The sequence below is a fragment of the Manis javanica genome, chromosome 9, assembly GCF_040802235.1.
Source record: "Manis javanica isolate MJ-LG chromosome 9, MJ_LKY, whole genome shotgun sequence".
In the NCBI taxonomy this organism is placed as follows: Eukaryota; Metazoa; Chordata; class Mammalia; order Pholidota; family Manidae; genus Manis; species Manis javanica.
In genome coordinates this window covers 2,010,404-2,035,910 of record NC_133164.1, presented here as the reverse complement: position 1 = coordinate 2,035,910, position 25,507 = coordinate 2,010,404, and the positions used below count along the sequence as shown (strand labels likewise).

Genomic DNA, 25,507 nt, shown 5'->3' with positions numbered 1-25,507 from the left:
CACTAATCCCAACTGATCAAAAATGAAATATTGTATTACTAATACAAAAACAAAGTTCAGGACTTTTGCTTGCTCTACATACTGTCTCTGAACACAACACCCTTTGACTACCATCTTTGGCTGGGAACAATAAGCAAAGGCACTTACTGGACATGAGCCCCATTGGCCACCAGGGCACCGATGCAGTCCAGGCTCCCAGAGCGAGCCGCCTTGTGAATGGGGGTCTCGCCCTCACAGTCCTGAAACGGCAAATGCACACAAATATGAGATTCCACAAGACTTTCACATTTTCAAGTAAAGTAATTACCACAGACCACGCAGCACCTTCACCTCTGAAATCAGCACTAAGGCAAGCCAAGTTTGAAGCAGAACACACAGAAATGCAGACATGGAAAGAAAGTAAAAGCAGACCAGGGAAGGGGTGTGTTCCGAGTTCCTGAGTCAAGAATAAATAAATGGTGGGGCGTCCCCAGCACTAACAGTATATACTTTAGACGGTGGTTTAGAAACCATTTTATGCTGGATCTGAGCACTAATGCGTTGTATACAAAACCCAAAATAATTATTCTCTGACAAGGAAGAAAAAGCAACCAAGGCCAAAAACAGCACATAAAATCGAATGTCTGGTCTAGTGTACCCACATTCAACCCCAAGGCCAGCCTGACTCAAAACATCAGTGTCGGCCCATGGATTTTCTATCTTAAACTTGAACAATGACTGTGCTTTAGACAAGATGGTCGAGGTTAAAGTGTCAGGAAAAGATGGGAAGGAGAGCGTGAGGATCAAACCCTGCAAGCACAGTACCCAAGCTCAGGCTGTACATGGTGGCCGAGTGTGCTCGAGGACTCGTAGAAGAGCTGCATCAGCGCCGGTCAGTGCTGCAGAAGACAAAGCTGGAGGGGCAGGGGCGGCGAGCGGACTCAGGGCGATGCCTGAGGAAAGGCGAGAGAGACACTGTGTGGTGGTGAAAGATCTGAAATCCCATTTTATTTACAGGCTCTCAGGTAACTAAGAGATAAAGAAAGATACAGCAGTCAAGAGAAGAAACCATTCTGCCAGAAAAATTGGTTTCGGACTTTCTGCCTGAGAAATCCCAACGGGCTAAGCAGGGACAGTTCCTGAATCAACCACACTTGATCCCTGGAAGCCGGAGGGGGAGGGGACTACACTGATTAAGGGATGGAGCCGTAAACAGGGCCGGGCAGTGCCCACAGTACGGGGCCCTGAGGAGCCAGCAGCTCACCAGTTCAGTGAGGGTCTGAGCATCTTCACCAGGGCACTCCCGACGGGAGACACTGAGGTGGAAGCCAGAGATAAGAGAGGTTGATTATGTTACAGGAAAATGAAAGATACAAGGGGCTCTGTGGAGGGAAAAGGATGTAGATTTTTAAGTAAACTAGTAGGTGATAAAAAGTTCTAAACAGAATAAGCCCATTTTTCAGAAAAGAAACACAGAAAACCATGTGGCTGTCTAGGGAACTATCCAGTGAATTTAGAATTTTTGAAAAGCATAAACCTGCCCCAAAGAGATGGGGAGGGAAAGGAGGTACATACTAAGAACAAAAAACAAAAAATTACAAATACTACCAGAAAAAGCCAAGCAGATTTAGATGAGGTTTTGCTCCCACAAACTGCTCAAGAAAAAAGCGTTCTTAAAGCTACCTTTGAAACACGAAAGAAAAAGCAAGTCTTGTTCTACTACTTCAAGATGGTGGACCAGTGACAAGGAAAGCAAGTGACCCATCCAGCCGTTCTGGATCAGTTCTGGATTGAATAAGGGAACACCTTTAAGCCGGGAAGGGCAGAGCAAACTCTATTTGAAGAAAACCACAGCCCAGAGAAAGCAGGGAGCCACCTAAGACCCCTCACGCCAGACACATCAAAGGGCCTGCAATACGGCTACAGAGCTGCTGTTGGCAAACCGAGTGATAAAGCAAAGTGGGAGAGGGGTCAGAAATCTCAAGATGGGCAAGTACCCCTGAATTTTATTAAAGAAAATATTATTTTTCAACTACTTACAAACTAAAGGCAACCCCAAATGCCAACATAATTCGAGAAGAGTAGGTGTTTAAAAGAGATGGCTTACAGATACTTACAAAAAGCAACACCCCTGGCTAGTCACTGCCTGGCTAGTCACCAGAGACCTACCAAAAATAAATCACCCGAAAACTAACTTCACTTCCTCCCTGAGAACACTCAGCCCCTGGGGCCTCTAAACAGCGTGTCTGACCTTTGGCAACCCCTTCCACCAATTTCAGAGGCAGCAAGAAAGCATGAAACTTAAGGAAAATGAACTTAGAACACTTAGTAATGAACATGCCAAAAGATGAAGACTAGAAGATGGGTTAAAATGAACAGCATAGCATTTCTTCCTAACACTAGGTTCAAAAAACAACATGCACACAAACAAAAAAAAAATTAAGGAAAAACCTGGATCTGGTTTTATAGCTATGAGAGAACTGAGGCTGTCTACTCAAGATGAGTCACCAGCGAGCTGGGGAGCTGACCAAGAGGGCTGTCATGACCGCAGGGCCGTCATGGCAGAGCAAGATGACGCTGAGATTCAGACCTGAGTGTGGCCTATGGGGCAACAGAGCCCCTTCAGGAGCGAGCCAGGACACTCAACGCTGATCACTGACCCCAGGCGACACCCTCGCACACGCAGGAGGACCTGGGGTGCTGAGCCCGGCTGGCCAGCTGGACACAGGGAGGCTGTGGGAGAGGGCGGGGTCTGGGGACGCTCTGCGGGCAGGGCGCAGGAGGGGTCTCCACCTGGTGCTGTCCAGAGCAGCAACCCCCATCTGTGTGAAATACTGAGACCGATAAAGGACTACATGAAGAGGCTTCCAGATAGTGAAAGATCTGAAAGCTGCATTAGATAATTTCTTTAGATGTCTCCAAATTAGATGTACAGTAACTGAGTGTAAATTAGCACACAGAATATTCTATACTAAAATTCCACATTAATACCAAGTATGAATTACTGCCATTCATGGATTATCCACATTTTGTTAAGGAGACTGAGCCACAGACCAAGAAAACGATTTGCCCAAGGGCCCACAGGCAAGGAGGTGGCGCTTGGAATCATGCCCTCTGCCCCGGCCCCACTCTCCTCCCAGGAGAAAGGAGGGAAAAGACAGGGCCGGGAATGAGAGGAGGAGAGAGTCAGGCAACTCCCAGCACAGCAGCCACCGTAGGGCTGACAAGGCAGAACTCCTGAGTACCGGATGAAACGACAGGGACCCTCCTGCCCCTTTGTCACGACCCTTGTTTTAAGCCACTGCTAAAAACCCCTTTCCTCAATCACTTGCTTTTTATAGGTGGGCAGCCAGGTTACTTTGAGAAGGGGGGCTGGCAATGCTTAAACCTGGTTACCAACAAGGGATGAATCAGGAAAAACAGAAAAGGAGAAAGGAGAAAATAAAATTTCCTTTGCACAAAGTAGGCCCTGAGGATCAAAGAGCATTGTGGATGAAGTGGAGGTTCCTGTGGCTGGGATTCTCCCCTGGCCCTGGCTGGCTAGCTCACTACACACCTGTAGGCAATGCATCGTTACTGACTCTCTGTAGAGAGCCCTGCCCAGTGCTCTGGGCGACAGAGTGGCACAGCTGCAAGGCTGCAGGAGAGCAGCGCAGAGGACAGAGGCCCAGAGGGCAGCTGTGCGGGCAGAGGGGCCCAGAGGCAGAGACCAGCTTGCTGCATTCAGACTTGCCTCTGAGTGAACAGGATTCTAGCGATTGACCTGCCACCGTGGAAATAAAGTTGGGTATAACCCTTTCACCCCAAGAACATTCTACTGTCATTTTCTTTGTACCTACTGAATCCATAGCACACTTGCCAGGGGCTGAAACCCATTGGCAAGATAAGCATCTAAAAATAGGATGATGGGAGAAGGAAAGTATAAAGGCCTCCCAAACACCTACAGAACCTGAGGCACAGCCCTCAGCCAGGCGCTCCTGGGGCAGGGGCTCAGCCTGGACACCACTCCCATCAGACTTTCCATGGAGTCTACTACACCTGACGCCTGTGCAGGCACGCACAACACCCTTGTGGTGTTTGGGAATCCTGAAAACACACTGTGAGAAAACACGGTGACAAATAACAACAAATGTTGGCGAGGTTGTGGAGAAAGGGGAGCCCTCCTACACTGCTGGTGGGAATGTAAATTAGTTCAACCATTGTGGAAAGTAGTATGGAGGTTCCTCAAAAAGCTCAAAATAGACATATCATTTGACCCAGGAATTCCACTTCTAGGAATTTACCCTAAGAATGCAGCAGCCCAGTTTGAAAAAGACAGATGCACCCCTATGTTTATCGCAGCACTATTCACAATAGCCAAGAAATGGAAGCAACCTAAGTGTCCATCAGTAGATGAATGGATAAAGAAGATGTGGTACATGTACACAATGGAGTATTATTCACCCATAAGAAGAAAACAAATCCTACCGTTTGCCACAACATGGATGTAGCTAGAGGGTATTATGCTCAGTGAAATAAGCCAGGCAGAGAGAGACAAGTACCAAATGTTTTCACTCATATGTGGAGTATAAGAACAAAGGAAAACTGAAGGAACAAAACAGCAGCCGACTCACAGAACCCAAGAAAGGACTAACAGTTACCAAAGGGAAAGGGACTGGGGAGGATGGGTGGGAAGGGAGGGATAAGGGAGGGGGAAAGAAAGGGGGCATTACGATTAGCAGGTATAATGGGGGGGGGCATGGGAAGGGCTGTGCAACACAGAGAAGACAAGTAGTGACTCTACAGCATCTTACTACGCTGATGGGCAGTGACTGTAATGGGGTGTGTGGGGGGGACTTGGTGAAGGGGGGAGCCTAGTAAACATAATGTTCGTCATGTAGTTGTAGATTAATGATAATAACAACAACAAAAAAACACACAAGGTGGACCCACATTCCTATTGGGCATACTTTAACACAAATCCCCTGCACTTGTGTGTGTCCAGGAGCCACGACTACCTAACACCTGGCTGCTTATCTGTGTCCAGTCATCCCGCAACTGCAACCCGAATCTGAACCAACATTAACTCCCGATGGTCACTCCTAATCTGACCGTCACAGAGATGACTTAATAGCCATTCTTTTGCCACAGTTTTATCTGCGGAAAGGAAGCTCAGGCAACATGAGCAGGGCAGCCAGGAAACCTAGGCTTAAGGCCAGACTCCTTCAGTTATTAGCTCTAACTTGGGCAAATCACCCTGGACCCTGCGGATCAGGGCAGGTCACGGAACAGGTGAGAGCACTCTATACACAGAAAGCACTGCTATGTCAGGGGCCTATTACCCCCAAATACCTCCGTAAACATGAATTCCAGTTAGCCCTCAGGTAAAGCTCACACTCCAATTAAGGCCTCAATTTAAAGCTCAACACCGTGTAATTATAATTGGAGAAGGAAAACAAAACCCCAGCAAGGCGGCCCCAGGCACGCACTCCCTTACCGGCTTGTTAACGCTGGCTCCTGCTTGGATCAGCCAGACCAGGCACTGAGGGTGGCCCCCGAAGGCGGCGATGTGGGCCGGGGTCTGCGCATAACGCGTGGTGGACACGTCCAGCGTAGCTCCAGCTCTCACCAACTGTATTAAGCACTCCAACTTTGAAAACGGGGTGGAGGGTGAACATGCACAAGTGTTGGTATACTATGAAATATCACACAAATAACCTATATTCTATAATGGAGGTTAGTGGCATTTTTGTTATTTTTTTTTTTCTGTTTAAGGGAACAGAGGAAATCATTCCTTCCCAATACTATACCATTTTAAAGGGCATTTAAAAGAATGCTTTCTCTCCTTGTAAAAAACTGTACACATTAATAGAAAGGCAGACGGACACTACACTCACTCCGTGATCGGTAGATTAAGTTTGTGTAGTTGAGGGTAAAGTTGGTGTAGTCAAGGCAAACTTTATCGTTACACTTCTGCAGTCTACACAACTGTAGTCTGTACACCTTCACCAACGCAGCATTCGTTGAAAACCCAACTGAGGCCCACTCTCCAGGCTATTTTCTTAGGGAAAGGACTTTAGAGCAAGAGGGCAGCACTTGGCCTGTTCAAACTGTACACAAAAAAACCCCAGGGCAAAAAAGGCCTCATGGCAGCTGAGTTCTGTGAATGTCAGGTGACTGAGATGAAGACACAGAAACCAGGGCCAGACTTTGCAGTCAAGTACCAAAGTACTAACTAATCTCTGGGTAAAAGGGACCCATCACACAGAGCAAGTATTCACCAAGTGCCTACCATGGGCCAGGCACTGCCTGGTCAGCTGTTCTCAAAGATTTACACTGTTCCACCCGCCGTGTCCTCAGATCCTGGACTGCCCATGTCCCCTCATGAAGCGTGTCAGGGTGTTACATAAAAGCTCTGCCAACGTTTCTCTCCTAGAGGTCACACCTCAGAGGAAGAGCAAATACCCATCTCACCCCAACATCTTATCCTCTCAATTTAAGCTTTTCTGGGAAAACTACAGGTCACTGCAATCAACATTTCTGTGAGATGAACTCCCAGAGTTGGGAATACACAGAACAGGTCTCAAACCCAACAGAAATTAAACAAGGACAATTACTGGGCATGTCAAAGTGCTTAATCTTTAACATCAACTAAGAGATCCCTGGACTTAAATGTTACCTCTGGGTTCCATTTAGGAAACTGGGTTCGGAATTCTGGAAGGGCATCTTTCAACAGCACAGCTTGCAAAAGCAAGGTGCAACTGACTTTAAATGACTAGTCCTCCGGGAAAATGACCTTCATAAAAGGTTAGGTGACGTGTGCACAACGGACACATTTCTAGGAACACATGCTTTCATGAAAGTTGGGAATAGTTCATAGGATGCTAAGTGGTAAATTGGCTCTTCTTAAATGTATATAAAAGGGGGCTGGAGGGGAGTGCAATGGGAACTTGTAGCCCTGAGTCCTGGCCTAATTCCGGTCTAATAGCTTGTACTCAGACTGAATGATGCTCTCCTTTCTACGGACTCTACGACTATACAGTCATAATGATTAGAGACAGCTGAACACGCTAAACTGCCTCTTGTCTACAAGGTTAATCTACTACTCACGCTCTATGGAAGTGGGTTTTCAAAAAGCAAATTCAGTCGATTTTAACGTCATAAAATACACATAACATGAAATTAACTATTTTACGCATTTTTAAAGCAGTAATGGCTCTTTCTAATCCCTAGATACCTGGAGGAATCCTTTGGTTGGTAAATAAGGGGTCTTACTGACCACTGCAAGGCAGCTTTATGCATTCCACAGAATGTGCAGGACTGTCAAATCCGTCTCATTCTCAACCAGCTAAGGAGGATCAGAATGAACAAGGATGCTTTAAAAAAAAAAATTGTCCTTGCCTGTGACAAGGGTGTTTCCTCAAACACATGGGGACAAAGACGCTGAGAATCAAGCTTTGGGGTGCCTACACCTTACTGTAAAAATGACCCAGAGGCAGACGCACTCAGGAGCGCTAATGCTCAGATTACTGACGGCTTCGGGAAATCCGCTTCCAGGGCTAGAGGACGAGGGGCCGGCGAAGGGCCCGTGAGCCTGATTTCCCTGGGCGCTCGTTATCAGGAAGGGCGCCGGGGCGGCACCGCCTCACAGGCCGTGCCCTGGGGACCGCACGGCCCAGGGGGCTGCCCACTCTTCTTACCCCCACCGTGTCTCCAAAATACACCTCTGAATTCTCCGTCTTAGGAAGAAACCAGAAACTGTTTCCCAAAAGATAGCCGCGTGCGAATGCAGGGCAGGAGCAAAGTGAAGTAAAAACGCACAGACGTTCAGGTCTTTTTGAAACGTCGTCGCGTTTCACATGATTGCGTGTTTTTCTGCAAAACCATTCGAACCCAACTTTATCAATTCAGAGAGAAGACATCTCTAAGTGTTCCTGATTTTTGGTATATAAATCTTCATCAGGAAAGTCACTTCTGAAATGCACCGTGAATCTCACTTTATGACTTGCTTCCCTCAAGTAACTCCACTTAATGCACAGCTGAGTAATATTTTAAAAATTTAAAAGGAGCACCCCGTTAACTCCCAAATGTTTTAATGACTTTAAGGGGACGTCGTAAAGGCTTCACAGGGAGATAAACCTCCCTGACGTAACCCGCTTACAGCAGCTCAGACCCCGGGTAATGCAGCCGTCGCCGAGCCCGCTGAGCCCGGGCAGGGTATGGAGGCGCACGGACATTCCGCACAAAATCTCCCACTTTTAAAGTGTCACTTCATTCGACACAACCGTCTGGTGACTTCACAACCTGCGCAGGTTTTTACTCCGCCACCGAAACCCCACCTCCAGCTGACGGGACGCTGTACCCGGTATGTCGGGCGGGCGCTGGGCAGCCTCAGGGCCGCGGGGCGGAAACCAGGGGCTCAGGGTGCGGAGCCGAGGCGGGTCGCGCAGACGCGGTGCCCGAGACGTTCCCGGGTCTGGCGTCAGCGCGGGGCGACACGCCGGAGGCCCCGCGGCTTTCCTCCGAGGCACCGGCGTTCCGGCCGCCAGCGCGCCAGTCCCAGAGACCCGAACCTCCCGCAGAACGGCCGGCGCGGCGCGGCCAGCACTGGGCCAGAGCCGCCCTCAGGGCAATTGGCGCCTCTCGAGGCCACGCCCTTTGGAAACTGGCGCCGCCACAAACACGCCCGAGCCCCCGGGGTGCGGCGACCCCATTTCCGCCCGCGCTCCCGGCACGCCCCGGCCCCCAGGGAACTGAGACCCTACTTCCGCTCGTGCTCCCGGCACGCCTCGCGCCCTCCAGCCCCGGCCTCCGTTTCCGCCCGAATTCCCGGCACGCCTCGCGCCCTCCGACTCCGGCCCTGCGGCGCCGCGACCCCGCTTCCGCCGCATTCCTGGCACGCCCCGCTTCTTCGGGCCCCGGGCTCCGCACCCCTATTTCTGCCCACGCTCCCGGCACGTCCCGCGCCCTCCGGCCCCGGCCTCCGCACTAGCCTAGCCACGGGTAGCCGTGACCCCGCTTCCGCCCCGTCCTCCCAGCACACCCCGCGCCCCCCAGCCCCACCCTTTCGACCCCACAGGAAAGCCGCGAAAATGGCGCCTTAAAGGGCCCGCGCCCACCTTGCCGAAGTGCGCGGCCCAGTGCACGGGCGTCCAGCCGTAGAAGGAGTCCTCGGCGGCCAAGTGGGCGCGCGGAGTTTGCTGCAACAGCGAGCAGAGCGCGGCCAGGTCCCCGTCCCGGCAAGCGCGGTGCAGCGGGAAGCGGAGCGACAGCAGCTCCTCACTGGAAAAGCCCGCCTCCACACCCGCGCCCGCCGCCGACATCGTCCGTCACCGCAGAGCACGAGCTGGTGGGCCGAGAGGACGCGCGAACGGGGAGCAGAGAGGCTGCCTGAGTACAAAGGAGGGAGCGCAGAACTGCCGCCGTCACCGCCACCGCCGCCGCCGCGTCCCGCCGGCTGCCGAGCCGAGCGCGCACAGGGGGCGGGGCGGGGCCGAGGCGGAGGGGCGGGGCCAGCAGCTGCCCCGCCCTTACCGCCTCCGTCCCTGCAAAGAACCGCAGCCCGCGGGGCCCTGAGAGGTCCGCGCGCAGAAACCCGCCTCGCGTAGGAGGAGGCTGGGCTCCCCGTGGCAAGTCGGGGTCGTTGCGCCACCGCGCGGAGCCCTCGTTGCCCCGGCGACCCGTGTGGACTCTAGTCCGAACCTGCAGCGCCGGGCGTGGCGGCCCAGCTCTGTTCCCTGGGCCCCCCGGTCCGGTCCCTGGGTGCCCCGGTGCCTGCGCCCCTTCTTCGGTCCCTGCGTCCCTTGGTCCCCGCTGTCCGGCGAGGACGACTGCAGAACCAGAAAAGACTAAACTGCTCTCCGGGAGGTGCTAAACCCTCTTTCAGCCCCGAGAATCGGTTGATTTGATTGAAAAAAAGTTTAAAAAAATAGGTGTTTTTTTCTGATTATGAATAATACGTAAAAATCAATTTCACTGTCGAGGAATAACCACTATTAATGCTCGTGGATATTTCCTTACAGTACTTTTCTAACCATATAGTGCTTTTTCATTTGTATGTGTTCTTTTTCCTTGTATATATTGCTTTCCTTTTTTCCTTTACACGATTCTGAAGCACAGTAATTCAAATTAAAGTAGGTAACCAGATGTCTGGGGAAATATTGCTGCATGAGATAACCATTGCAACATTAGTTAATAAAACAAGAAATTACAAACCTACCGCCACTCATATGGAAATTGTTAACTTCTTGGTGTTAATATACAGCACAGTCATCTGTGTGTTGACAAAGTGTGTTGAGTACAATGCTCAATGAAACACTTGGGAAATGCTCTAGATATAGTAATTGAGAAATAGCAGTTAAGTATTTCAGTTCCCTGAGCAGTTACTAATGAGTGGGGAGTGCAAGGAGACAGAATCTGCCTTCTCTCCAGAGGCAGCCTAAGATCTTTTAGATGAGGCAAGAAAGAATGTTTCAATACGTCAAGCAGTACCTTTTTATTTACACCAAAAAGGTAAAAATATGCTGTGATCTCGTTTCAAACTTGGTCAGCTCCAAATCCATTTTCCTTTGCATACATCTCCCCCATGGCACCCAACCAACCCCACATGCTTGCACACGATTTTAATGTAATTATCTACTTACGATATGTACCCTGATAATGACTTCCACCTTTCCCTATGCCTTCTCAACTGCAGTACCGGGAGGGATGACTCCTGTTTACCCTGCACTCTAGGGGTGATGGAACTGAGACAGATAAGCTAAGGAACTTGCCCATGGACAAACTGCATGCCTGTGGCAGGGTTTAGAATAATATCCAGACCTACTTTACAACCCACCTTTAGATTTGTTTAATCTTAGAACTTATTTTGCATGAAGAGTCTTAAGGCCTAGGAAAATAAGTAGGTTACAATGATAGGATACTTGGGGTGCATCCTTCCTCAGTTAAGATGACTTTCTGTGTTTTTAGGGCTATTTGGCTTGCATAGATATTTAGAGAGCTGAAATAGATGAACACATACATGATGACAGACCCCTAAGATATGCGGTATGGTAATTGTGGGTGTGAGAATTATAAAGGGGAGTCTAGTGAATCGTCTCAAATACCGTGTTTTAACTGGTTGGTCCCAAGTTTTGCCCAACTTTTATAATTTTATTACCAGTTACAGATTTTCTTTAGGACTCTTGTTTCTAAAAAGCTGTAGGGAAAAGGGAGAAAGAAGTAGTCATAACTCAAATATGTCAGATTTTGTTTAACAAAGTATGTGAATATGTGACAAAGATTCTCTCCTCGACCAAACTCTACTCGAGCTCCCCTGAATTTCAGCTAGGCCTCACTTTCGGACCTGCACACTCACCTCTGTGTTGTCCAGTTTTAGCAAGAATCCTGCCAAGTTGGTGTAGCTAGAAGCCCGGGCCCTGAATCTGATCACTGCCTCTATCTAATTAGGCCCGGCATCCTCCACCCTCTACCCTCAGGTGCTGCCTGGTCACCAGGCCTGCCTTCAGCAAGAATCCTGTTAGGTCGGTTTAATCTGATGTTTAGCTGACCCTGGTATGTTCTCTTGGTAATTTTCTGCCTGCTAATGCCCCCCTGCTCCTTGGCTACACGTTCCCCTTTGCCTGTGCTGTATTCAGAGGTGAGTCTGATCTCTCCCCCACTGCAAGAAAAAATGGGGTCTTGTCCATTGCCGAGGTCCCTGCACCCATCACAATGGCCCCTTGAATAAAGTCTGCCTTACCAGACTTTAACAAGTGTCACTGGGTTATTTTCTTACTTTAATAGTTTGACCAATCCTTCTTTAACATAAGCAAACTTGAGTATTTGAAGATACAATTCAGATACATGAAAGGAAACAGAATGACTCAAAACTCAGTATCAAACAAAGCAAAAACCCTGAGTTTAGGGTTTCCCAAAAGGAATTTTTTTGCGGGCAGCAGACCAGAGTCTGTGAGGAATTGCTCAAATGGGGCAGGGCTCAGTTGAACGAATATCCCAGGCGGAAATGTGCATGAGTGTCTACACACCTGGGAGACCTCGGTGGGCCTCTTCTGAGCGCTTCGCAGTACATGAACGGTGTGGTGTAGGAAGGACCCTGGGCAGGGCCCCAGGATGCACAGCGCGGAGTCTGGACCAGTGAGGGGTCTGCTGTGGTGCTAGGTAAGGGGTGGCGGGGGCTCGGAGGGAGACACAGATCCAACTTGCAGCTGGCTGTGGGGGCGGGCGAGCCCCTTGCTGGTACCCCCAGCCTGGCCTCAGCAGGCCAGAGCCTTACTGCCCTCTGTCTGCCCCTCAGCCCTCCCACCTGTCTCCCACCGCACCACCAGGTACATCTTTTAAGAAGGTGAATCTGCTTGGAATTAGACGTAAGTGTGCTGTCTTGGTCTGTCCGGGCTACCATCATAGGGAAGCACAGGCAGGGAGGCTTAAATGAAGGAAATGTGTTTCTCACAGTTCTGGAGGCTAAAGGTCTGGGTTCAGGGCGCCAGCAGGGTCAGGTTCTGGTGAGGCCCTGTCCTGGCCCACAGACGGTCGGTATCCTCGCACGCAGAGGTAAGAGCAGGCTGCTGACTCTGCTCATCAGGGCACTGATCCCATGGTGGGGGCCCCACCCTCATGACCTCCAAAGGCCCAACCCCAGTGGCACCACAAGGGGATTTAGGGCATCAACATTTGGAATTTGGGGCGACACAAACATTCAGTCCACAGCAACGACAGTCATGCAACACCACTTCCATGTGGATCTTCCCCACACTCACACAGATTTTTATAGCCACATAGGATCTATGCTTAGTATTTTCCTTAAAATAGGTTCGCCTTTTAAACTGATCAGCTTTATTCACATGCCCTTCATAAATGAAATGTCAGTGAGGTATGGTGTCAGCCAGATTTTGTCTCTATCCATTTAAACATGCAACAAAATGCAGTCTGATAGGGCGCCTCCCAGATCATCTCCTGCTGTTAGCGATGTGCACACCTCACTGGAAATGGCTCCTCAGGAGCAAAGTCCCAAATCCGAGTTTCAGCCTGTGGCCGCCCTGCGGCTGGGCCTGTGCAGCCCTCTGGACCTGCCTGTCGTGCCTCCTCGTGGCCGACCACGGCCCTGGAAACCAAGGACCTGCTGGAGGCTTCTGCCTCCCACCCCCACGCTCCCTGTTCTGAGTTGGATGGTAACCCCTAGCCTCTCAGATTTGGAAACAGGGTCCTAGCAGATGAGGTCATCATGGGGCAGAGCAGGCCCCCAGTGTGGCTGGTGTCCTGTAAAAGGGAAATTTGGACACAGATCGGCACACAGAACACCTGGAGAAGGTGCAGCTGAGATGGAACATGAGGGTCCCCAGCAACCCCAGCATCGGGGCCAAGGCGGCCCCTGCCTCCCAGCCCCAGTGGGCACCTGCTCCATCACCCCATCTAGGGCTCCTGGGTCTGAGCTGGGAGAGAACCTCAGCCAGTGCTCAGGCCACCCGCCTGTGGTGCTCACTCGGTCCTGGTAGGAGAGCCAGGGGGCTGCCCACATCCTGGCCTAGCCCCTCCGCCACCTCCTCCCCTGCAGGCAGCGCCAGGACAGAGGTTCCCCGACGCGTGGTAGCTTGGCTTCCTGTCACCCCCAAATGAGAACGTTTATAAACCTGACAAGTAAATGTTACTCCCTCTTAATCACGAAATAAAAATAAAAATCTTGATTGTGAGGAGGTGGGCTCTGAGACTGCCTCTCCACATCCCCAGGTCTCCAGATGCTTAGAAACACGTCTGCTCCTGTGAAAGCAGACGGTCTTCAGGGGCTGCCCCTCTCTGCTCCGGATCGGAGCTGCCCTGAGCGCCGAGAGCGGAGAGCCCCCGCTCAGAGCCAGAGCCTGCAGGGGTGGAGGCCTCCCTCTCCCCGTCTCTCTCCATCCCTGTCTCTCTCTGTCTCTCCATTATCACTGTATCCCTTGCACCAGGACAGCGCCCCACCCATAGTCAGCCCCCAGGACAAGTGTGAATGACAGGAAACTGCAGGTGGAAACTCCCTTGCAGAACGGGGAGACCTGCTGTGGACCAGGGATCTCGGTCATAAAGAGCGTCAAGATTCTGGAGTCTCACTGATTGTCCTGGGTCTCACATCTTGTTTAAAAAGGGATTAGCACTCCGATGGAGAAAACTCACATTTTTCCTGTCTGCGCAGGGAAACCCCACTCTCCCCACTGCATTCACTCCCCCGTGCACCTCTCCTACCTTCACAGAGAACACTTCATTCCTGGCGCTCCTGGGGGCCAATGTGTGGACGATTCTCCCCATGCCAGGTGATTCTCTGTGACCCCAGCTCAGTGTCCTGCCATTCAACTCGGTTCTGCCACCACCCACCTGGATCACGTCACGTCCCACAGGGTAAGGGCTCTGTCCCACAAGACTGCCCCCGTCAGACACAGGTCCAGGTCATCACCAGTGCTTATGGCCCACACAGTCACCCCCTCCTCCTCAGGTGCGATTAACTTGCTTGAGCGGCTCACAGAACTCAGGGGCACACGACTCACACCTGCCAGTTACTAAAGGACCTGATGAAGGGCACAGCTGAGGAGCTCCCTGGGGCGGGGCCGGAAGGGCCCGCCACCCACCTGGAAGCTCTCTGGGACTTTTACGGGCTTCCTTATGCAGGCATGGTCGGTGGTGAGCTCAGTCTCGGGGCCCTCACCCCTCTCTGGAGGATGGGGGGTGAGGTGGGGTGAAACGTCCCAGCGCCTAGTCATGGCCGGTCTTTGGTGAGCAGCCCCCCTCCGGGAGCCCAGCCGTGTCACCTCACCACAGCAGGAGACGCTCCCGTCACCCAGGACACTCCCAGGGGTTTAGGAGCTCTGTCGGGGACAGGGCCAGAGGCCACATATTAGAGCGGAAGGTGGCCCCTGGTGCTCGTGTCTGTAGGACATTGTGAGGCTTAGGAGCTTTGTGCCAGGAACCGGGGCAGAGACTAATAGAGGCATTTCTTTACTGTTTCACAAACACTAATGCCCTTAAAATAAGAAAAGAAGGATGTGCCCCACTCAGCAGCAGACTCGTGACAGCAGAACTGCTGGGCACCGGGTGGCGGCAGGCCTGAGGAGAGGGAAACAGGTGTCTGGCACCTGCCGCCATCCCGGCAGAGGCAGCCAGAGTGGGCTGCTTCTGAGGAGGGTCCTGCTGTCCCTTCTGCCCTTTAACTTGGCAACCATGTCATCCCTTAAAATGTTTTAGCTGATTCCTTCATTTCCCAATGCTATTATCAGACAGAAAAGTCCCTATGAGTCATCACTATTATTAAAATGTCCTTCAGCTCTCCCACTGGCAGGGCTGGTGACCTTCCTCTGCCAAGGGGCTGGGAAGTCCCTGTGGCCAGCCTGGGGCTGACTTCCCTCCAGACAGAGTCCCCATCTTCAGACAGAGGCTGCTCCCCAATGCCCCGGACCAGACCTGGTACCAGGTGGGATGCAAGCTGATCACATCTGCCTCGCTTCCTAAAATTCCCCCTGTTGAATTTATTCTGTAAGAACATTCCAGAAACAAGACAGTCTGACAGGAGTCTCTGTTACTGGGGGTAACATAACCCTGACCACCTGATGAAATAACAGGAATTAAGCTGTTGGCTTCAAACTGCTCTTACTCATCTCTGTCCAGAAGATGAGACCCTGTGGGCAGACACAGGTGCGCTGACGCCTCATGGAAAAGCCAGGGTGTGGGCAAGGAGTGCACAGGCTTCCCAGGAGGCGAGGTGGGGTGAGAAGACCCCGTCTGCCAGCCCTGATACAGTGTCTACCTGAAGAGTCTTCTTTTGACCTACCCTGCCAGAACCCTGCACCCTCTTCTGGCCCCTTCAAAGGTGGGAGAAATGTATGTGGCTCCTGTGTAGGCCAGGGGGAGCAGTCAGGAAGGGGCAGAAGCCTGGCCATGGGGGCTCTGGCAGCGGTGGGCTGGGGCACCATAATCTCCCATCTTGCCAGCCCTGCCCCTTCTCCATTTGAGGCCTGGATGATGTATGAAGAGAGAGTATTAACAGGTACCAGGTCTCCCTGGCTGCAGGGGGTGTGGGACTGCTCGGAGTGCACGTCAACTGTGTGCTGCCCTGTGCCTGGGACCAATGGCCCCTTGGGAAATGGCCCCCCTGGGCACTGTGGTCCACGGGGCTGCTCGTGGGACAGCATGCTGACTGCCCTCCCCTGGCCCCTGCATCCCAAACAGAGGGTGGCCCCTTCCTCTTAATTCTCAAAGCGCGGTTGGAGGGCTTTGCTCAAGGTTTGGGTATACTCGCAAGGACTTGCTACCATCGTAGAATAATGGACCAGCACAAAGAGCTGTTCTCACTGCCGTCCATCCAACTGGCCCTGCTCCTCCCCACCTGCCTCCGTGGAATGGGGGCGAGAAGAGAGGTTCGATTGGACCTCTACCTCACCAGGCTAAAAATCGTGTTCCACGTGGATTAGACATGAATGTGAAAGCAAATGTGAAAAAGATTTGGAAGGAAACAGCAGACCCTCTTCATGACAGCAGGATAGTGAAGGATTCCTTACCACGGCATGAAGTACAACTATACAAGAAAAAATTGGGCAGATTTGTCTGTTATAATTAATAACTTTATTTTGACAAAAGGCACCAGAAACAAAGCGAAAGATAAGCTACAGACCAAAGGAAACAGTGTGCAAGTCATTGAGCATATAAAGGATACATATTCAGCATAAACAAAGAACTTCTACGAATCAACAAGGAAAAGATAAACAACAAAGGAAAATGGACAAAGGATATGAGCAGGCGGTTCTCTGGAGGGAAACGTAAACATCCAATAGGTGAGATGCTCGGCAGTCCGTGCTTTGTCCTGCCCTGCCGACCGTACTCATGGCGTCAGCAGGCAAAGCTGCTGGTCACTTGCAGTGACTCTGCCTTAGGACAACAACTCACACACCTTTTCAGCTACCGTGCACTCTGTTTCCCTTCAAGGCTTAACTTGAAAGAATACATAGAACTATTGACTTGAATTTCTCCAGCCTATTCCAGGTGGGTGTTAGTGCCCAGCACTGTCATGCTGAGCTCCAGTCAAATTCATCATGGACCTGCTTGCTGAACCCGCAGTAACTCTCTATCCTAACCTGATATTTCAGGGGCAGTCAATGGATTTCCATCGGTGCCTTTATAAACCACTCTGTCCTCCTGGCTTCTGTGAGCCTCTAAGTCTCCTGTCCAACCTCCAAATGTTTGAGGACCCCCAGTCCTAGATCTCCTGCTCCCCACGTTTTCTTCCTAGCCAATCTCCTTGACTCTCATGCCTTCAATTACCATTTTAATGCTGGTGATTCCCAGAGTCAGGTCTCCAGCTCTGACCTTTCCTGTGGCCCAGACTCATAAATCCAACGGGTTAGTGCCCATCTCCATTTGGGCCTCTACCAGGTATATCCACTTATACCCTAAATGAAACTCCTGTGTGCCTCCACACCAGCACAGTTACCCTGCTCACCCCCACACAGGCCTCTGTCTGCACAGGACCCAACGTCGGCCCCGTGGCTCAAGTACAGCCGCCATGTGTCAACACTCTCCTCACCCCCGCCTACCCCATAGGCGGGGCCTGGCAGCTGCACCTCCCAGGATGTCTCGAGTACATGCACCTCTTTCCTCTCCTGCCCCATCCACATGCTTTTGCTTAAACTAATGTGACAGCCTCTCAGCTTTTCCTGTCCAGCAGCAAGAGGATCTTCTGAAGATATAAATCTAACAACAGTGGTGGCTTAAAACTTGCTGACACCTTTTCATTGAACTTGAAACCCAAATGGCACAGACTAGCCCAGATGCACCAGTGAGATCAAAGAACTAGAATTTACATTTTATTCAATTTTATTTATCACTTTTAATTTTAATCAACTTAGATTTGGATTTACTTGATTCAGTTGTTGGAAAAATTTTAAGTCTGTTTAAACAACTTAAGAACGACTTGGATATGAGTCACTGGTCTTTAAACTAACTCTTGTGAAATCTCAGTATCGATCCAATATTTCCAATGAAAATTTAATGCTCCAACTGAGATGTGCTGTAACACACCCACAGTATTGCAAAGACTTAGTAATAAGAATAAAAGAATATAAAATATCTCACTAGTAATTTTTAATAGAGTACATATTAGATTTATAATATTTTGGAAACATTGGGTTAAATCAAGTGCATTATTAAAATTAATTTCACTTCTTTGTTTTTACTTTTCTTCACGTGGCTAGTGGAAAATTTTAAGTTGCATACATCTATATACCTATATCTATGTAGACATGTATCTTGTATTTTCAGTCGGTCAGCTCTGCCATGTTCGAAACTAATGTATCATCTATGGATAAATCAATATAACTGGTTGCATTTGGCTTCCTCCTGGAGGAATACACACGGTGTCTTTGGCTGAGGGCTGGGCTTGACCAAAGGCCCGTTTTGAAGGAAAAGGGGAGAGCAGAGCCTCAGCACCCCCGTTTCCATCACACCCTAAGCCCGCCCGTGCCTTGAGCCTAGCGCTTTCCTTCTTGCCTCCTCAGAGGACCTGGAAGGCGGAGTGTCTTCTCCTCGCCACGACTCACCAGCCCTCATGGCTCTTGGTCTTGGGCTGCCCAGTAGGTTGGCTTGGGTTGTACCCTGGACCGGAGCTGAAACCCAGCTCCCGCCGTGGGTCACGTCGTGCACCTGGCAGGGGGCAGCCACCAGGGAAAGGGATTCTTTTTTCAAATTTGCTGCTTCCAGACTAGAGCCCAAAGAGAAGAGAGGATGGACAATGTTGAAAAGAGCAAAGGGTGAAATGCCCACTCGCCTCTGCCTCGCCCGTGCGCGAGCTCCGCAGCGTCTCCAGCCCGCCGACGGCACAGCTTGGGGCCCGTCAGCCTCCCTGTCACGTGAGCCGATTCTCCACGACACATCTTTCTGTGTTTATACGTACATCTCGTCCTTGCTTCTCTGGGGTTCCCTGATGACTACACAGGTTCTGAGGTCCCTTGGAAGCTCACCCAGTCAGAAAACAGCAAGCTTCGGGCACTCTTAGAATTTTTCAGGCTCAATTAGATTTTCATTTCTTCTTTTGCTTAAGGAAAAAAAGTGCACTGCCTCTGACTTAATATTTCAACGTGTTTGTTTTATTTGGCGCTCCTTGAATAAAACGATTCACCTTTGCACAGAACGGTCAGTAATTCCCTTTCACGCCCCCGCCCAGCGGTGAGTCAGCGGGGGCCCTGCCAGCAGGCTCGAGCTCTCAGCTTAGGCTCTGTTTCTCCTCATGGTTTTTGGCGCCTTTGAACAGACATTTACGCTTCTTTCTTCTTTGCTTGGGAGGGTTTCCTGTTTGGAAAGAGGAGCTGTTCTTGAGGAATTCTGGGTGCTCCTGTGAGCCTGTATTTCGGGTCCTCCCGAGGCCCGCTCACATCTGTGGGCACTGGGCCGGGCATGGGTGGGAGGCCGAGCACAGGCCAGGCAGGCAGGCAGGCAGGCAGCGCCGGCTTCCCCGCTCCCCGGCCCAGCGCAGACGCCCTGCTGGGGACGGGAGGTGTGAGCCTCCCTCTGGTCAAGGTGGGCTGCACGCATGCAGACAGGTGCCGTGCACTCAGCCGTCACCTCATCCCACCCCTGCACCCTGAGAGGCAGGTGCTCTACGGAGTCTTCTTTGAGGATGAAGAAATTGAAGTTCAGGAGGTGCTGTCACTGGCCCAAGGTCACCCTGGGGGCACACAACTCCTTCGGGGCAGCATGGGAATCTGAACCCTGCTCTCCGAGCCCCCACCAGCTCCCACTGAGGGTGAGCTGGACCCTCTAGTTCTGCATGATGATGAGCACCTCAGTGGGTGCCATTCTCCTCGTCGGCTTTGCGAGAGGAGCGGGGTGACTGGGTGGGGCTGGTGAGCAGAGACAGTCCTGGGTGGGATGCGGCTGGTGGGGGCATCCTGAGCGTGGCGAGCTGGACAGCTCCGTGGAGACGCTCGGAGGATGTCAGAGGTGCAGAAAGTCCAAGTGTGGGTTTAGGTGAGGCTGGCAGGACTTCGCAGACCCAGAGGTCGGGGGAGGAGCCAGCAGAGGTGTGGGCGGGGCCGTGCGAAGGCGACCTGGGAGGGATGGTGTGGGGGTGCCAGGGGCTAGGCTGCTGTGGGCTTTCCCCAGCCTGTCGGCCCCTTTACTGCGTCCTTTCCCTGCCTTCTGCCGAGGCCCATCAGGGGCCTCTCTGAGCTCTGCTGGCTGGGTGCCCCCCTCCCCTCTGGGGCTGCCCCCTGTGGAGCCCGTTCCTGTGGCACCATCCGGGGAGGTCCACCAAGGACGTGTGGTGCTCCCTGTTCAGGCACCGCTGGGCCCCGACCCCAGGCGGGGGGCACTGGGCTGCCGTAGAGGAGCCCCAGCAGGGCAGGTGCCCCGTCTCTGGGCAATTCAGGTGCAGGAGACTTTAGTATTCTCACGTCAGAGCATCGAGTCCCAGGGGCCTGGGGACTTGGTGAAGCCGTGCATGAAACCCACGTCTACTGTGGCAGACACTGGCTGGGTGACAGGCTGGTGGACAAGCAGCAGGCAGGGCAACCCCTCCCCCCTCTGACTGGGTTGGACTGGCCCTGCAATGGGGGCAGGTGATGGGGCCCCAGGACTGGCATTGGCCCCACTGGGTCAGGGCAGCTCCTGGCCTGTGCTTGGGGCAGGCTGTGCTACAGAAAGGCCTCTAGGGATGTGTCTGGGACCCCTTCCCCCTGGCATTCAAAGAAAGGGCAAGTGGGCCTCTGCACCGAGGGTGCCCAGAGGCTCGGAGCGTGGCCAGGGGTGGGGGCAGGATGCAGACATTCTCGCCAGGCCAGACCAGGGAGGCACATGTGCCAGCCCTGGGATGTGAGCTCCAGGGAGCCGGGCTCCTGGCCACGGTGGTGAATCCTGAACCCTCACAGCAGCGCCGGGCACGGAGCAGGTGCTCAATAAACACTAGATGACAGTGAATGGAGGTGACTGGGTTTAAGCATTTGGCCCTGAAGTTGGGTCTACAAAATGCCAATGGATGTGGCTTAGCAGTAGCCCATTGTCCAAAGCTCTGGAAGTTTCCATGAGCATTGGCTTGAAATGACAGTGTGGTGTGTCCCCAAAGCAGTGCAGTCTAAGGGTGTGTGGACAGACGGGCGGCACGTAGATGGCAGGGCTGTTGGTGAGGACCATCAGTGTGACTGTGGAGTCCCCTCGAAGGCCGGGAGAGGGGAGGAGACCTGGCTGGAGAAGGGGCTCGGAGCTGTTCCGGGAAGTTCCGAGGAGATGCGTGGGGCCCAGGGCAGAAGCCGTGGGGGTACGTGTGGACCAGCTTCTGCAGGTAGGAAGGGCCGGGGGCTGGGGGCCTCCCCTGTGGGAGACTCAGCCCAGGTGGGGGCAGTTCTGATGGGTGGTGTGGGGGCCTCCAGGGCCTAGTCACCTGGGCGTGACAGTGGCCTCATGAATCGTCATTCCTGGGAAAGAGGGCAGCTGGGAAGGGAGAGGGGACACCCACGTGGGGCCCGGGGCCTCTTGAACCGGGACTCAGTGGACCGGGCGTCCCGAGTTGGCACCACCTGGGAAGCCGCGGGGCTCGGCCTGCCTGCCCAGGGTGAGCCCCCTTCTCTTCCAGAGGGCTGCTCGTGAGGCTTGCGCGGGGATTTACTCTCACACGGGGAAAGGATCCCAGCACAGGCAGCCATCCCCAGACTGTCACCAATACGGCCCCATGTTCCCCGTACCTGCAGCTCTTGCAAGGCTGTCGATGATTTTTTCCAGAGCTGCTGGGCTTTTAGTCTGATCCATTGTTTCTTTGTCCTCTTCTGTGGGGAAAAGTAAACACAGTGACCGTGATTTGACACACACTGCGATTTAATTCCAGTCTCGTGTTTTCCCTCCCTTCCCCCACTGCTGACAGCTGCCTGCCCCAGGCTCTTCGGCTGTCCCCTGCCTGGCTCCGGAGTCCCCAAGTCCCGCATCAGCTTCTCATTCTCTCCCCAGCAGGTCAGAAAGTGCTGGGGGCATCAGATGGCTTTCCTTTGCCAGTGTGTGCTCTGTTCACCAAGTGAGCAACAGGCCACGGGGTTGCCCCCGTCATCCTCCACCCCCATGCCAGGTGACACTGTCAGAGAATGACAGGAGCACCGAGCAGCCCAGTACAGAAGACTAAGCTAGGGAAGACTGAGCCCCAGGGGCCGCCCTGCTCTGCGGCTGAATTTCACCCGAGCGGTTCTTGCTTTGGGCCCTGCTTGAAATCCCTTTGCCTCTTAATTCCAAGGTGTGGCTCATAAAGACAGTGTCATGGTGTCTTTGGGGAGGACATGCCGGGGCCACAGTGAGTCCAAAGCTCTAGGGACTGCTTGGCTCGTGGCATAAACGGACACAGTGCTGCCCACTGCCCGCCCGTTGCCCGCCAGCGCTGTGTGCCCGTGGGCTGAGGCCAGGATCCCGGAAGTTTGTTCCTCACAGGAGGCCATGGCCGTAGGAGTTTCAGGATTCGCACCTGCTCCCTGAGGCACTCTGGCAGGAGCAAGAGGCGGGGGCAGGGAGACAGGCTCTGTTCTGTGGGCAGGGCCTGTGACATCAGGGGGACTGGGCTGTTTCTGATGTGTGCAAACAGCGATTTGTAATGTTCCCCCTCATACACTGGTCCTCAGGTTAGTGGAGGCCACCAGCCAGGTGCCCCACTGGGGCAGAGTCCCAAGTCACAGGCCACATTGCTGCCTTGTGACCTGAAGGGTAAAGAAAACTGCTGCGTCTGGCCAGAGGCAGGCGGGGCAGGAGCTGGACATCAGCTGGACACAAGACACGAGCCTTTGCAGAGACCAAGGGGCCCCTTTGCCTTTCTGTCCACGCAAATATGGGTGGGGTATTAGGCCGAAGTGCCCAGCTTGTTGTCCCCTGGCCTGGGCATGCTGTTAGGAAGCGTAGCAGCGTCTTGGCACCCGGCTGCAGAGGGCAGACAAGGGCGTCTTGGAGCCAAAGGCGCGTTTGCAGTGTTGCGTCTTCACGAGACCATTTACTAGCACCCTGGGCTTTCTGTGGGGAGGTGGCACAGGCAGAGGGGCCTGGGGTATGCAGTGGACCTGGGGGCTGCCTCATTGCTGAATCTCAGGCCTTGACTTTGGGGTCAATCATGGCTTGAGCTGGTGTGGGGAAGCAAAGCTTGACTCAGGCTCAGGGGATGCTGGTCATTTGTCAGAAAGCTGCTGGGGCAAAACCGGATCAGTGGGCCACTGCCAGCCTGGCCACAGAGATGCCTGAAGGACAGGTGTGCAGGGGGGGCTTCTGTTTAACCGGGGATCAGTCCGTCAGGACCCTGTGAAGCAGGTCTACATGGTGGTGGCCCAAGGACGCTGCTCTCTGCCCTCACCACCACCCTCCTTTTTCTTGGTAACCCCGAGCACCCAGAAGGCAGGGTAACTAACTCTGTTTGGCCCCAAATTCCCTTCTAGGTTCCCCCCGCCCACCCCACCCCAAACTGTGTAACTTGCCTATCTCCTTTCAGCCCCTAAAGTCCTGGCCTGGTGCTCAGGAGAACAGTTTAACCCGACAGATTCATTTATTCCCAGTGTGGCCTGTGCCTGGGGGCCCAGGTCAGCTGAGTGCATGTCCCCCAGCTGAGGACTCCTCGCAGGGAGGGCTGGGCGAGGCCCAGGTCCATCTGGGGACGGAGCAGAGGTCCAGGGACAAGCTGCCGGGGGCCCTGCAGCCTGCTGCTGTCCACACACTCACGGTAGGTCTGCGGATTTGGTGTCCCTCCCAGGGAGGAGGGGGCTCCAGGGCCCTGGGGGGCGGGGGCTTCTCTGCCAGTGGGGTTGCCCCACCTGTCTGCTCTTCCTCAGCTCTTACTCCTAACTCAGACCTTCCCCCTTGGCCCTCATTCACAGTTCATCTCCGGGATTTTCGGTCCACACCTGCTCCCTTCATCTCCAGTGAATACCTTGGGCACAGAAGGTAGGTGCAGGGGGTACAACTCTCGGACCTTTCAGCGTAGACTCACCCTGGAACTGCTGCTGCTGTGGGGCCCCTGCCAGAAACACATCCTGCTGTATTTAATTTATAACATCAGGCAATTGGCAGACGTTGATGGGTGGATACTCCAGAGGGGCTGGGAATGCTCACTGTAGCTAGAACCCCACTCTTGTTCAATCTCTGCAAACGCTGGTGCTGGCCCCCCTCAAGAACACTGTTTGGGGGATGAACTGAAATGCAGGTTCATGAGCCTGGCCTGCAGAGATGCTGGGTGAGGCCCGGGAACATGCGTGGGAGCCAGCTCCTCTCCTGTGCTGTGACCTGACTCTGCCCCCGGGGCCCACCCCGAGGTGTCATGTGGGCATCCCGTGAACCCCTCACAGGGGTGCAAGCTTCAGGGTAAGGCCAAGACCTGCTTCCCCACGGGATGCCAGGCCCCACCTCAGAGCCTCGGCCCACTGGCGGTCTTGTCGGCACTTTCCCCCACTCCTGGGGCACCTGGGGACCCTCCGGGCTCTCCCCACCCACCCTGGGGGAGCAGCGGCTTCCCTGGAGGCTTGGGAGGCATGGCAGTGAGGCAGGCCCTCCTCTCCTGTCCGCCTGCCGCCCCGGTAGCATTGTTCCCCCAGGGCCTGGGTTTCCAGGGTCAGACTCCGTGTCGGGGACAGGGGGGTGCCAGTCCCTCGGCCCCAAGAGAGACAGGAAACCCGCCCAACTCGGTGACACAGCCACGCCTCCAGCCGTGCATCTTATCCTCCGTAAAGGAGCTGCTTCCATCTGCTTCTCTCTGGCCACCTTTCCTCCCGCTACGTCCTGAGCTCAGGCAGGGGGATTACCAGGTTGCATTTACCATTAAAGGGAAGTCGGTCTTTATTCTCAGAATGGAGTCCTGTCCATGGTGCTTCTTACTGGTGTCGGTTTGATAATTCATTCTAACTCGGGCTTCTTTGAGGAAGAACAATGAAAAATTTGGAGAAAACATTAATGTACACTCTTACGATCATTTTGACCTTAAGTGATTTTAAAACACCAGGCGGGAATGCTAACAGAGTCTTCAAGTTCTACTGGAAACATGTTGAAAGCTAGTATGTAAACAGAGTCAGGCATCGTGTGGCCGCCCTGAACCCAGCAGTCTGGGCCCCGGGAGGTGCTGGGGAGCCAAGGGGAGGAATCAGAATTTACATCCGGAGGCGAGATTCCGAGGCAACGCTGAACTGCTCTGCTGGGGGTGCATTTTCACGCACTGCTGTATTGCTGGTACCTGGGACCCCCCCCCTCACACTGCCAGCGAAATATTCAGTCCCGGTTCTCAGCGCGCAGTCGCATTGATCTCTGTGCGTCTGGAGCGACCCCGAGAGCAGCCTGTGTGTTTTGCTCACTGCCGGCCATGTGGCCTTGGGCGGTCCTTTTCCAGACCTTAGTTTAACCCCCTGTCCAGGGGGGTCTTGGTCCCTGCCCTGCTCTCCGAGGCCCAAGTAAGGAGCCGGAAGTTCCTATTTTCATGTGCCCCGAGTTCCTGTGCTGGCTTTACCCCACATGCATCCTGAGGACAAGACCTTACTTGCATGTATCCCCCAGAGGCCACCCCAAAATAAAGGGACGTCATCTCTGCCCGCCTGGGTTTGACCTC

At 53.2% G+C, this 25,507-nt stretch overlaps 1 protein-coding gene and 1 long non-coding RNA gene across 6 annotated transcripts in view; both read right to left on the bottom strand.

Moving 5' to 3' along the window:
• Window positions 1-10,155, bottom strand: part of ANKRD10 (ankyrin repeat domain 10) — a 32,839-nt gene extending 22,684 nt beyond the window's left edge. The window contains exons 1-3 of one of the 3 annotated variants that reach the window (XM_017666052.3): window positions 9,078-10,155; window positions 5,456-5,608; window positions 148-239 (exon numbers count right to left, since the gene is read on the bottom strand). In XM_017666052.3, the coding sequence (XP_017521541.1) occupies window positions 148-239; window positions 5,456-5,608; window positions 9,078-9,281 (449 nt within the window). In that variant the 5' untranslated portion in view covers window positions 9,282-10,155. Of the gene's footprint in view, window positions 1-147; window positions 240-5,455; window positions 5,609-6,250; window positions 7,141-8,723; window positions 9,033-9,077 lie in introns of those variants that run through there. The other 2 variants (XM_073212352.1, XM_017666219.3) reach the window with 2 other exon arrangements.
• A 6,409-nt stretch (window positions 10,156-16,564) lies between these two features.
• Window positions 16,565-24,826, bottom strand: LOC108390735 (uncharacterized). 3 transcript variants are annotated; one of them, XR_012121306.1, is made up of 4 exons: window positions 24,728-24,826; window positions 23,820-23,932; window positions 21,645-21,725; window positions 16,565-19,257 (listed from the first exon to the last, which is right to left on the bottom strand). It is a non-coding gene; the product is annotated as an uncharacterized lncRNA (long non-coding RNA). The 3 variants fall into 3 exon arrangements; XR_012121305.1 differs by having other exon boundaries at window positions 23,846-23,932; XR_005063056.2 differs by lacking the exon at window positions 23,820-23,932.
• Window positions 24,827-25,507: the final 681 nt, after the last annotated feature.